Here is a 10,573-nt window from a genome sequence, read left to right on the forward strand (position 1 = left end):
CCAAATCAATAAACTTCTCCATCACAATTTGCCACGCACCACAAATCCACTCTTCTTCTTAGAAAACTTGTCCCACCAAACCATGCAAAAACCTCAAAACAAACCAAACAAACAACATCTACCCTAATCCAATCCTGGAAAAATAACACACACCAACTGAATCATCAGATACACAACTACCATCCCATCAAAGATTCCTTCATAGAAAATACCACAAAATTAAGATCTCAAAACTCAATAACTCATACATCCACCCCCACACAAAAAAACACCAAAAACATTCCTGACTCTAAAACTCAACAATTTATACCATCAACTTCCACATATTTCGCACAGCTGTCAAAAAACGAAGTCGTTTGACAAAAAACTACACTATCACTCCCTCCCACGGCTAAGCCTCTCGTTCCATCACACTATCCTCCTCTAGACTTCACTCCTTCCTACGTCTACCATCACTCACAACTTCACACAACCTTCCCCACACACGTCTCTCCGCCAATCATTTCTCATACACACCATCCCCCATTCCACCGTCTTCCAAATAGGACAATCAACCCATCCATGCTCACCCGCTCAACTTCCCGCCACTCATACACAACACAACCACACAACACTATCCACCCTACATCATCACCTCTGCCTTCCCCTTCCAATCAATCCGCACCTCATCCTCAACACATCCCGCAATCAATCCCCATCACAAACTCCCTCCTACATGCACCACCATTCACATCAACACACCCATCCAAAACCCATCTCCAACGCACAAAACTCACTCCAAACCCCACCACCTCAAAACATACCAACCCATCCCCACAATCCCAAACTCCTCGTCTCTTACCACTCCCGCTTTGCAAAACACATCCGTTCCTCACCGTACAATTAAAAATTTAAAAATTTCTGTATTTATTCTCGTCCACCTCATTCGCCTGGACCTTCTAGTTGAACAGCCCTCCAAACGATCCGGCCATTCCAAGCCCTCCTAACATGCTACTGCCGCCCAGCTCCTGCAGCCGATTGTGCTGCTGCTGTTGCTGCGCCACAGCGGCGGCCAAATTCAACCTCGCGTTGTGCGCGTTCATGTGTCCCATTAACCCGCTCAGACCCCCCACCCCGTTCCCCCGCGCACCACCCCCCATACCTCTCGCGCTGTGGCTCCCCACACCCGGATGAGCCCTGCTGCTGCCTACTCCACCAATCCCTACGCTATTCCCGCTCCCCACCACACCCTCTCCGCTGTTCCGGTTCATCCCCACCTGACTGCTCACTATCGCCCCCAGGTTGTGCACGTTATTGCTGCCTCCCACTCCCACCATGTCCCCGCTCAGCCCCACGTTCCCTCCCAAACTCTCGCTCAAGTTTCCAACCATCCCATTCCCCGGGTTACCTCCCACCCCCACCCCTTGCCGCAACGCCACCTGGTTCTGGCTCACCTGCTGGTTCATCATCATCTCTTGCAGCAGCTGATGCACCCCACTTGAGCTCCCGTGATGCTTGCCCTGCGCTTGCTGCTGCTGCTGCACTACGCTCCCCCCATCCATGTTTTGCTGTACACATGAATCCCCTCGTGAGTACGCACTCACCCCTCCGCCAGATACCGACGGAAAACCATTCCCATACGAACTCATTAGGTTGCTCCCTGATGCCTGCACCGACCCGCCCACACCTCCCCCTCTGCACAACGACAACTGCTGCTGCCGCACGTGCTGCTGCGTCTGTAAGCTCCCTCCTACCCCATTCTGCCCGTTGCTTTGGTGGGATGCCACGCTCCCTCCCGACTCCAGGCTGTCCTGCAGAGATGTCTGTAGCGCTGCCAAAGAGTTGCTCTCGAAAAACGAACTCAGAGGGTCCGCCTCTGCCCCCCCTGATATCGCTTCCTCCAGCCCCTCCGCCCCCTGCCCATCCACTTCGTTCTCCTCCTCAAAATGCTCTTGTAACCCACTCAACCCCCTCGTATTCGTCTCCGCCAAAAGGCTCTGCAGCTCCAGCTCCTCTTGCTGCTGCTCCTCCTCTTGCTCCTGCTGCTCCTCTTGTTCCTCATGCTGCCCCCGCTGCTCCTGCTCCTGCTCCTGCTGCTGTTCCTGAAGCGCTCTTACTTGCGCGATCCGAAGCATGCTTCGACTGCTGCCGTCGCTTCGTCGCGGAAACTTATGCAAACTTGCTGCATTGTCAAACAACCTTCCCAACCTCAGCATAATATCAACAACGCGCCGCACCCTACCCTATCCCATTCGCTTTCCAATCCACCCTCACTCCTGCTTTCCCCACTCATCCCACCCACCCACACTACCAACCCAACACACCACACCCAATCCATCAAATCCCATCCCGCACCACAACAGCGTACCCATCGGCCCGTAACCGTTGTCCCGACTGTGGTCTATCAGGTCTTTCATGCTGTTCACCACCTCCGATATCTGCACACAGACGCGCCGTCCCAGTGCTCTCACGTCAGTCCAAACCCGACCATCCGCACCCATCCACAATCCACGATCCACGATCCTCCCACCCTCTCACCTGCAGACACCGCACGTAGCGCTTCGTGTACCCAAGGTCGTTCACCGTTGGCAGCTCCAAATTCTTCGCCAGCTGCCGCGCACTTGTCACAAACCTGCCATCACCCAACCCAACCCCACCCCACCCCACCCGCTCAGCCTACTCCTTCGCGTCCACACCACCACGCATCACTCATCGCCTCCACCAATTCCACGCCCCCTCAACTCTCCCCACTTCACTTCCAACCCATTTCCGTCCCTCCAACCGCTCCCTCCCCACTCCACCCCTTTCCTCCTGTCCTACCTCGACAACAACACCATCATGTCCCCAACTCCCCATCCAAACCACCTTCCGTTCCCCCACGTCACTTACAGATGACAGTTCGTTTGCATCTCTTGACCCGACGCTCCTGCTCCGCCGTTCTGTGAGCTCTGATACTTCTGCGATATTTGCACCAACTGGTTCACCTGATCACCACCCCATCCACCGCCCCGTCATTTCAACCGCACCCCTTTCCCTCTACATCCCTCCCACCCTTCCCTCCTCTCCTTCTCCCATCCCACACCCCACCTCCCGCCCAACCAACCCTCGCCACACCCCGCACCTACAATGTACCTGCGGCACGATCAGCCTTCGCGGAAGCAGCTCCTCGTGGCTCCGACCACAAAACTCCCACGACAGTATCTGCACATACCAACCACCCGCATCACCACTCCCCTCCCACCACTCTTTCATCTCCCTGCCCGTCCCCCACTCCGCTACCGCCTCTTCTCCCCACTGACCACACACACCAAGCACCCTTCCTATCCACTTCCCTGCCTTCCTCCACGCCGCACTCCCCGCCGACTCACCTTCCACTCTGCCGAAAACACGATCCGCAACTGTCCTTCCCGGACCACGCGTAGCTGCTCGAAAACGCTCTCCTGAATTGCTTTCCCGTATTTCAGCACCATGTGCCCCGATGCTTGCCGATACTCGTGCGGAACATCCACGAACAGCAGCTCCTCCTGGATCCCGCTGTCGAACTTCATCTTCATCAGCCTCGGCAGCACCTCCACTGTCGTCTCTGCACCATCCCACGCAATGCCCCCATCAGATCCCACCCCAATCTCCCCCACCACCACCTCCACATTCCCTGCATCAAAACCTCCACCCCACGTCACCCACCACCACATCCCCCGCCACTTACCGAAACCTCGTCCCGGATTCGTTCCACATATCTCGCAGTGCCAAACATCCTGCCAACGCCACAGTGCACCAACCACAGTCAACCACCCCCACTTCCTTGCCACCCAAAACTGCCCTTCCCAACTCCCCCGCCCAACAGCACCCTCACCGCACTACTCACACTCCCCCAACTCATGCGTCCCCGCCGCCTCCATCCATCCCTCACATCCTCACCCAACCTACTCCCAACCCTCCCTCCCACATTACCGCCTTCCCAATGCCCACCTGTGGGAAAATCCCCGTCGGTTGACGACCGCCGCTCCCATACTGGCTCACGCACCACCTCTTCCGAGCATTTGCCGCAAAATACTCCCCCACAAAGTTCCGCCAAAACGCGATGTTGTTGTCCTGCACTCCTCAGCCCACACCCACCCGTCATTCACCACTTCCATCCCTGCTCCCGCCTCCAGACACTTTCCCCCCTCCCCCTACCAGGACCCCCTCCCTCTCCCTCTCTCAGAACCACCTCAACTCAACTCTACCACGCCCCCTCTCGCGCTGCCCACCCCCTCCACCGTCGCCCTACTTACGCCTACATACCCCACGTCCATCCCCACACGCTCTCATTCAACCTCCTACCCCGCACTCACAGGAGGCCGATGCCTTTGATGATACAGATACTGCATAACCCTCCGACCGCACACTCCAGCCTCGACATCTTCATGCTTCCTCGCCCCTGACATCCATCCACCAAAACGCCCCTATCATCCTTGCACACCATCACACCACCTTCCAAACAACCCAATCGATACGTCCACAACCCTCCTATTACAACACCACCACCACCACGCAACCCATGCAACGCGTCAACGCTCCCAGCTCCCATGCCTCGCCCATCCCACGCAACTACTCCTTCCCCCTCCTACACATTCCACTCCTCCTCCCCCATGCCTATCCCAACACCACGCTCCCGCAACATGCATTCCCTCACACCCCACACCCTTCTCCCTCACCCACGACCCCCTTCCCCCACGCTCACGAATTGACTACCACCTTACCCCTGCACCCGTTACAAACCACACCACACCACACCACACCACCTCACTCGACCGTCAGAATACTAACCCACACGCCCCCATTCCTCAACGCAATCCTCGCCACCCCCACCCCCCTGCGCCTCCATGTGAACGCACGCCCACCTGATGACTGCAACAGATTTGCTTGCTGCTGCTGCATCTGGACTTGTTGCTGCTGCAATTGTTGCAGTTGGATACTCGTCATGTCGCGCACGTGCTGCTCCGACAGCCCCTGCAGCACTCGCTGCTGCTGCAATACGCTCAGATGGGCCTGTATCTGTTTCGACTGCTGCCTCTGCAGAGCTTCTTGCAGCTGCATCTCAGCCGTGCCACCCACATTGTTACCGGACCTCAATTGCTGCATTGCCTGCTGCCCCAACTCCTCCCCACTTCCCATCGTCAGCACCGCTCATACCCATCTCCAACCCCCCACCCCGTCTCCACCATCCCTCCGCACCACATCCCCGTGCCACCCTTCTAACACCACGCATCGCATCCTATCCACAACCCCGACTGCACCCTACAACCTCACACAACTCCCCGCCACCTCCTCCCATCCTATCGCACACGACCCCCCAATGCTTCCATTCTCACCCCTCACCTTTTGATCCAGCTCCATTTCCGTCTCCACCTCCAGCTTTGGCCTCATCAATTGCTGTTGCCCCTGCTGGTTCTGCAAACTATGACCCGAGTACTGCGCATCCGCTTTCACACCAGACACCCCCTGCTGCGACGCTACCCCGCCCGCCTTCCCCTGCATGCTGCTCCCATGCCCCACACCACCTCCTAACACCATCGACTGCTGGCTGCCACCACCACTCACAACCTGCGATCCACTCCCACCCACTTGACCCGGAAACCCACCGCTCTGCTGCCCGCCACCTCCGTGCTGAGACCCTTGCACTCCTCTCTCTTGCTGCATTGACTGCATCGACTGCGACAGCTGCGAAAGCGCAGTTGTCGCTGCTAGCGGAGGTGTACCTGAACGCGCCTGCTGCTGATGCACCAACAATTCCTGCACACATCGCCCAACGCCCACCACCGTCACACCACACTTGTTAAATGCAATAGAATCCCACTCTCACCACCATCCCACACCCCCACCATTCCCCCAAACGCCATCCCATCCCCCACACCCCACCCTCTATCCATATCCTTACATCCACCTCGCCATCCCCACCTCCCGCTTCCGCCCACCACACCATTCTCAATCTTCCATCACCATCCTCCACAACACCGCCCCCCATGCGCACACCACTCCCCACTCCATCGCCCCTCTCCATCCACCACACTTCAAACCCCGACTCACCTGCTCCTTACACACCACCCCATTGCTCTCGCCTCTGCCCGCGTGCCCGTCTCCCTATCCAATCCACGCCCCGCATACTACCACCCCCCAACTCGCCCCACTCTCCCTCGCCACCACCTTACCTGCTGCTCCATTCGCGCCAGCCCCGAGCTCCCTTGCTGATTCGCCATCGAATTCCCGATCGTCGACGTGATCGACGCCGGTGATGCAGGCAACCCCATCCCGCCTAACCCAGACACTGCCATCCCCTCCGACGCCCCAAGGCTGCCTCTCTGCAGATCCAGCAACTCCGAGTTCGACCCCGTCACCAAAGAGCTCACACCCACGCTCCCGCCCAAGCTCTGAGCAATACCTGCAACACGCCCACCACACCATCCGCTCTCAATCCCAACTCCGCGCACCTGCACCTACGCTACTTCCACCCCCTTTCACTCCACCCTTCAGCACCGCAACAACAACCACACCAAAATCACACCATCCCGCACCCAAACCCACACACACGCGTTCCCCGCCAAGCCAATCTTCCGCCACCAACCTGTGAGCCCGGCATTCGAAACCCCGTTGAGTAGCCCATTACTCGGGTACCCTGCCAGCATATTCACGCCTCCGAATTGAGACCGCCTCGCTGCAAGCGATGATAGGATCGGCTGCGACAGCCCGCTCCCACCATGATTGCCCAGCAGCACATTGCCGGACCGGACAAGAGAAGGCGCCGAAACTGTGTGTGCGTGAGCACCAGCCATCTACGGCAAGGCTGGTATCTTCCAGCTCGCTACATCAGTCCCACGCCCGCTAGCTGGAATCACAGCCCACCCACATTCGCCCGCATGTGCCCACTTTCATTCCGCCTTCTGTCGCGCATCTGCTTCTGAACTGCAGCCACCGTGCAGGGCGCCCAATGGCGCTCCGTTTCGACAACGTACCCTGAATGCTGCGCCACAGGTGCACCACAAACCACTCTCGGACTGTACCCCCTCTTTCCCAATTTCTCCGCGGCTTTTCGCTCTGTCTCTGTCGGTTAATTTCCTCTCGTCGCTGCTACTGACGCTCTACCCCCGCCCAGCCGCGCAACTGCATCGTCCTCCCGAGAAGCATTCAAATTGACCAGATTCTTTCGCAACCTGAAACCCATGTGGCCGTGTACCGCAACCACAACGTTCCACAAAACCTCCCACTCGCACCCTGTGGCATCGCCAACGCTGCTCTCGGTGCATTAGCCTTCAGTCGCAGCCCCACATCCTCTGCCAGTTCAACTAGCTGTTCCCAGGCTTCGCCGCAAACGCCCGACTACGTACTCACGGTTGCACCAACATGACCACAATCACGGACTGCAATTGCCCAGCCTCACTTGCCAATGCTCGCCACATCCAATCCACGCGCACCTCTCCAAGCACAACTCGCATCCCTCCACGCACAACTCGCATCTCTCCACGCACAACTCGCATCTCTCCACGCACAACTCGCATCCCTCCACGCACAACTCGTAACACCGCAACCCTGCGCTCTGGTCACCCTTGCGCTGGCACACACCGACATCGACATCACCCCCTCCCTCTCGCCCATGTCAACCGCATTCCCAGCGCTACCATCTTCCCCGCTACTGTCCTATGCTACGCCTCCCCTCCATGGTCCGCCAACTCTGTCTCTGTCATTTGCACCCCTGTAAGGTCTCCACAACAGCGAACAAATCACCCACTCGGCCGCTGTCCGCAGAGCCCCACCGACATCCACCCTCCGCCCGCGTCCATGCTGCTCACGCACTCCCAAAATAGGTCACCCCGCTCTCTCTCCACTTCGATCAAACGCCTTGGTGGGGCCTGCAAATCAGTCACGTCCAGCTCCTCCTGTCACTCCCTTCATCCCTCCTCGCACCCACTCACATACCCCCTCCCCCCCTGGGAACAACCATCCCACTCCTCCGGCGTCACCTTTCCTTCCGCTCCAGCTAAGTCGTCCATAGCGAAACTTGCGTACGGGAATCCACTCACATCAGCATCACTCCGTTTCGCCTTGCACACGTGCCCTCGCTCACCACCTTGGGGGGTGCAGACCCATCACTAGATGACGCTGCCGCGCGTCCACGGCAGATGCTCCAGGGGAGATGGTCGCTATGTGGGGCCACTTTGGGCCACAGAATTGGTTGCTGTTTTGATGAAAATTTGTTTCTTTTCTAAGGACGGTTTTGTTTTCCTTGCTCGGTGCACTAATTACTCCCCCTATTTCTGTTTGCGTGTTAGTGTGGTGTAACCGGATTCGTTTATTTATTTATGGGTAGCAAGTGAGTGCGGGGATATTATTCTTGACTAATTATCTCGTTAACAAATGTCGGCTGCATTTTCTTAGGGGTTTGGATGTGGTTGAGAAATTGGGTCTATGATAAAGTACCTGCTATTAAAATGTTGAGAGCACTTGCATTTTATGGGATGGCTTCTTACGAAATGTTGTGTTTGGATTCAAGCTTGGTATCTATCCTGGGAAGTATAAATTTAACTTATTGTTCAGTCAGCGGTCTACGGGAAAGAAATCTGGGTGTTTTGGGTTGTACTGGCTGAGGACTGCAATTTGATTTACATTGGACGTAGTGAGGAAGAACAGTTACCACCTGTAACCCTTGCATAGTTTTATTTTATATGTATAATGAAGTTGTGCGAGCCAGCTTTGCTGTCTCAAACAACATATATTACAATTATATGTTATGGTGATTTGGAGCAATTCAAGTTCTACACAAGGGGCTAACAGGCTACCATGTGTCTCATGCATGGGACTGTTTTCATTCAATGGCCATGGCTGAGCAAGTTTAGATTGCATTTTTAACAACTCAGACGATGACTTGGACTTTGGAACAACTAGGTCTAACTCTACAACTGTAAGAATTCTGAAAAAAACAGGGATTTTACCATTATACACAGAAAACCATGAATGTTGTTAGCTACAATGAAACGTCCAACATAGCGCAGAATGCCACTGATATATTCACACTTCATGGCAACACTGGAAATTGTTGATGGCCTAGGAAAACGTAATCCTGTGGGTGGGTAGGCACAATCCACGCTTGGCAAGAATTTAAGAAGTGTGACCCTGAATCGGATTAATGAATTAATTATGGATGGAAAAATTGGCTGACAACAAAGTGTTCATTCTCAGCAACGGTCATAGACACAGAGATTTAATGAAACTAGCACACGGTGAAAGGCGAGCGTACGTGGAGGCCCCACCTCGTCCACACTTAATGCTTTGTTTAAAGCCCGCACAGTTTTACTATTTATAGAGTGAGTCAATGCATATTCCTATGCTGGTCTTTATGAGTTTGCCTCAGCTGGGTCTCTTAGCCGTGGAGCAATCGAACTTGTGCGAATGCCCTTCAAAAGACCCAACCAACGTTCATATCTTCGTTGATCAATTCACTAATAATGTCTTTTTCTGGAAGACTTTTTTTGTCATTATTTATCTTTTTATTTTTATCTTCATATCTTCGTCTTCTTTTAAATTATTCTAGTGCCTCTATGAATCCATTTGACCGATTGGTCTAAATAGCTTCTTTTTTTTATCAGTATTATTTTACAATTTTTTCTTTCACATAAAGTGGTGGAATGTATTCTTCTTCTATCTTTTATATTGATCATCCAGTTTCTTACATTTTGTTTGAAGAGCGTTGGTTCTACATGCAGCTATTCTTGTAAAGACAGGTTGATTTTGAAATGTGAGATATTATTAGAGTATTTAACAGTTTGTACTCGACAATACACAAATCATTTCAGGCAAAATTAATAAGTAAAATTATGTTTTCTCTCTTTTTGCACTATTTTATTTTTTGATTGGAGTTCGTACCTATATTTGTTTTCAATCCAACAGAATATACGTTCATAATATCTGAGTGTACATTAAATGAATGTTTATTTTAGTGAGTTGAATTCGTATAAAATTTGGAATGTAACTGACAAGATGCTGAGTTTGATCATTAAGATTGATAGAACATTTAGAAAGACAACTTGTGAGATTTATATGTTTTAGTCTTTTCATTAATTAGAACATTTGCAAGCATCATTATTGGATTTTAATTTTCCAAGGCCATAATTTTTTTAGTAAGATTAAATCAAAGACATGTGAATTATTTGACCTTCAAAAACTAAATATAAATTAGTTGTAACATGTGGAATTAATTATCTACTTTTGATGATCTAAAAAATCAATCCTTTTTCTTTTCTTTTTGACCTTGATATGATTAGTTTAAGGTCGAATACTTTCAAATTAGCATCATCATCTTGTAAGTATATCCATATATAGAACCATATGCAATAAAACCTGATTATTATGTAGCATTAAATACTTTTGCAACCATTTTATTTTAACTCCTAGTTATAATGTAATAGAAGTGTTCATCTTACATTATTCTTTAGGACCAGAAGCAAGTTTTAAGGTGTTTTTTAATATTTTAAGAAGATTTTAACTACTTATTATTACTTTAAATGACACTAATTACTAATTCGAAAAATAAAATGTCTTCATTACATGCATTCAATGGTTA

At 52.5% G+C, this 10,573-nt stretch overlaps 1 protein-coding gene across 3 annotated transcripts; it reads right to left on the reverse strand.

Moving 5' to 3' along the window:
- Nucleotides 1-889: 889 nt before the first annotated feature.
- LOC112277353 (uncharacterized) lies at nucleotides 890-7,521 on the reverse strand. Of its 3 annotated transcripts, none has more exons than XM_090247559.1 (13): nucleotides 6,584-7,521; nucleotides 6,171-6,400; nucleotides 5,341-5,754; nucleotides 4,863-5,106; nucleotides 4,314-4,399; nucleotides 3,949-4,071; nucleotides 3,686-3,734; nucleotides 3,348-3,562; nucleotides 3,112-3,180; nucleotides 2,869-2,963; nucleotides 2,518-2,611; nucleotides 2,348-2,417; nucleotides 890-2,161 (listed from the first exon to the last, which is right to left on the reverse strand). In XM_090247559.1, the coding sequence occupies exons 1-13, from the start codon at nucleotides 6,789-6,791 to the stop codon at nucleotides 939-941; spliced, it is 3,120 nt and encodes a 1,039-aa protein (XP_090103685.1). In that variant the 5' UTR covers nucleotides 6,792-7,521; the 3' UTR covers nucleotides 890-938. The 3 variants fall into 3 exon arrangements, with proteins under 3 accessions (XP_090103685.1, XP_090103684.1, XP_090103686.1); XM_090247558.1 differs by having other exon boundaries at nucleotides 4,863-5,109; XM_090247560.1 differs by lacking the exons at nucleotides 3,686-3,734; nucleotides 4,314-4,399 and having other exon boundaries at nucleotides 4,863-5,109; nucleotides 6,584-7,515.
- Between the last annotated feature and the right edge of the window lie 3,052 nt (nucleotides 7,522-10,573).

This window comes from Physcomitrium patens, chromosome 25 (genome assembly GCF_059467195.1).
Source record: "Physcomitrium patens ecotype Gransden chromosome 25, ASM5946719v1, whole genome shotgun sequence".
In the NCBI taxonomy this organism is placed as follows: Eukaryota; Viridiplantae; Streptophyta; class Bryopsida; order Funariales; family Funariaceae; genus Physcomitrium; species Physcomitrium patens.

Coding starts and splice junctions, on each gene's coding strand:
- LOC112277353 (XM_090247558.1), bottom strand. CDS start 6,791: ATGGCTGGTGCTCACGCACACACAGTTTCGGCGCCTTCTCTTGTCCGG. Junction 3,563..3,685: donor GAATCCGGGACGAGGTTTCG/GTAAGTGGCGGG, acceptor GGGATGGTGCAG/AGACGACAGTGGAGGTGCTG. Junction 2,418..2,517: donor GCTACGTGCGGTGTCTGCAG/GTGAGAGGGTGG, acceptor GTCTGTGTGCAG/ATATCGGAGGTGGTGAACAG.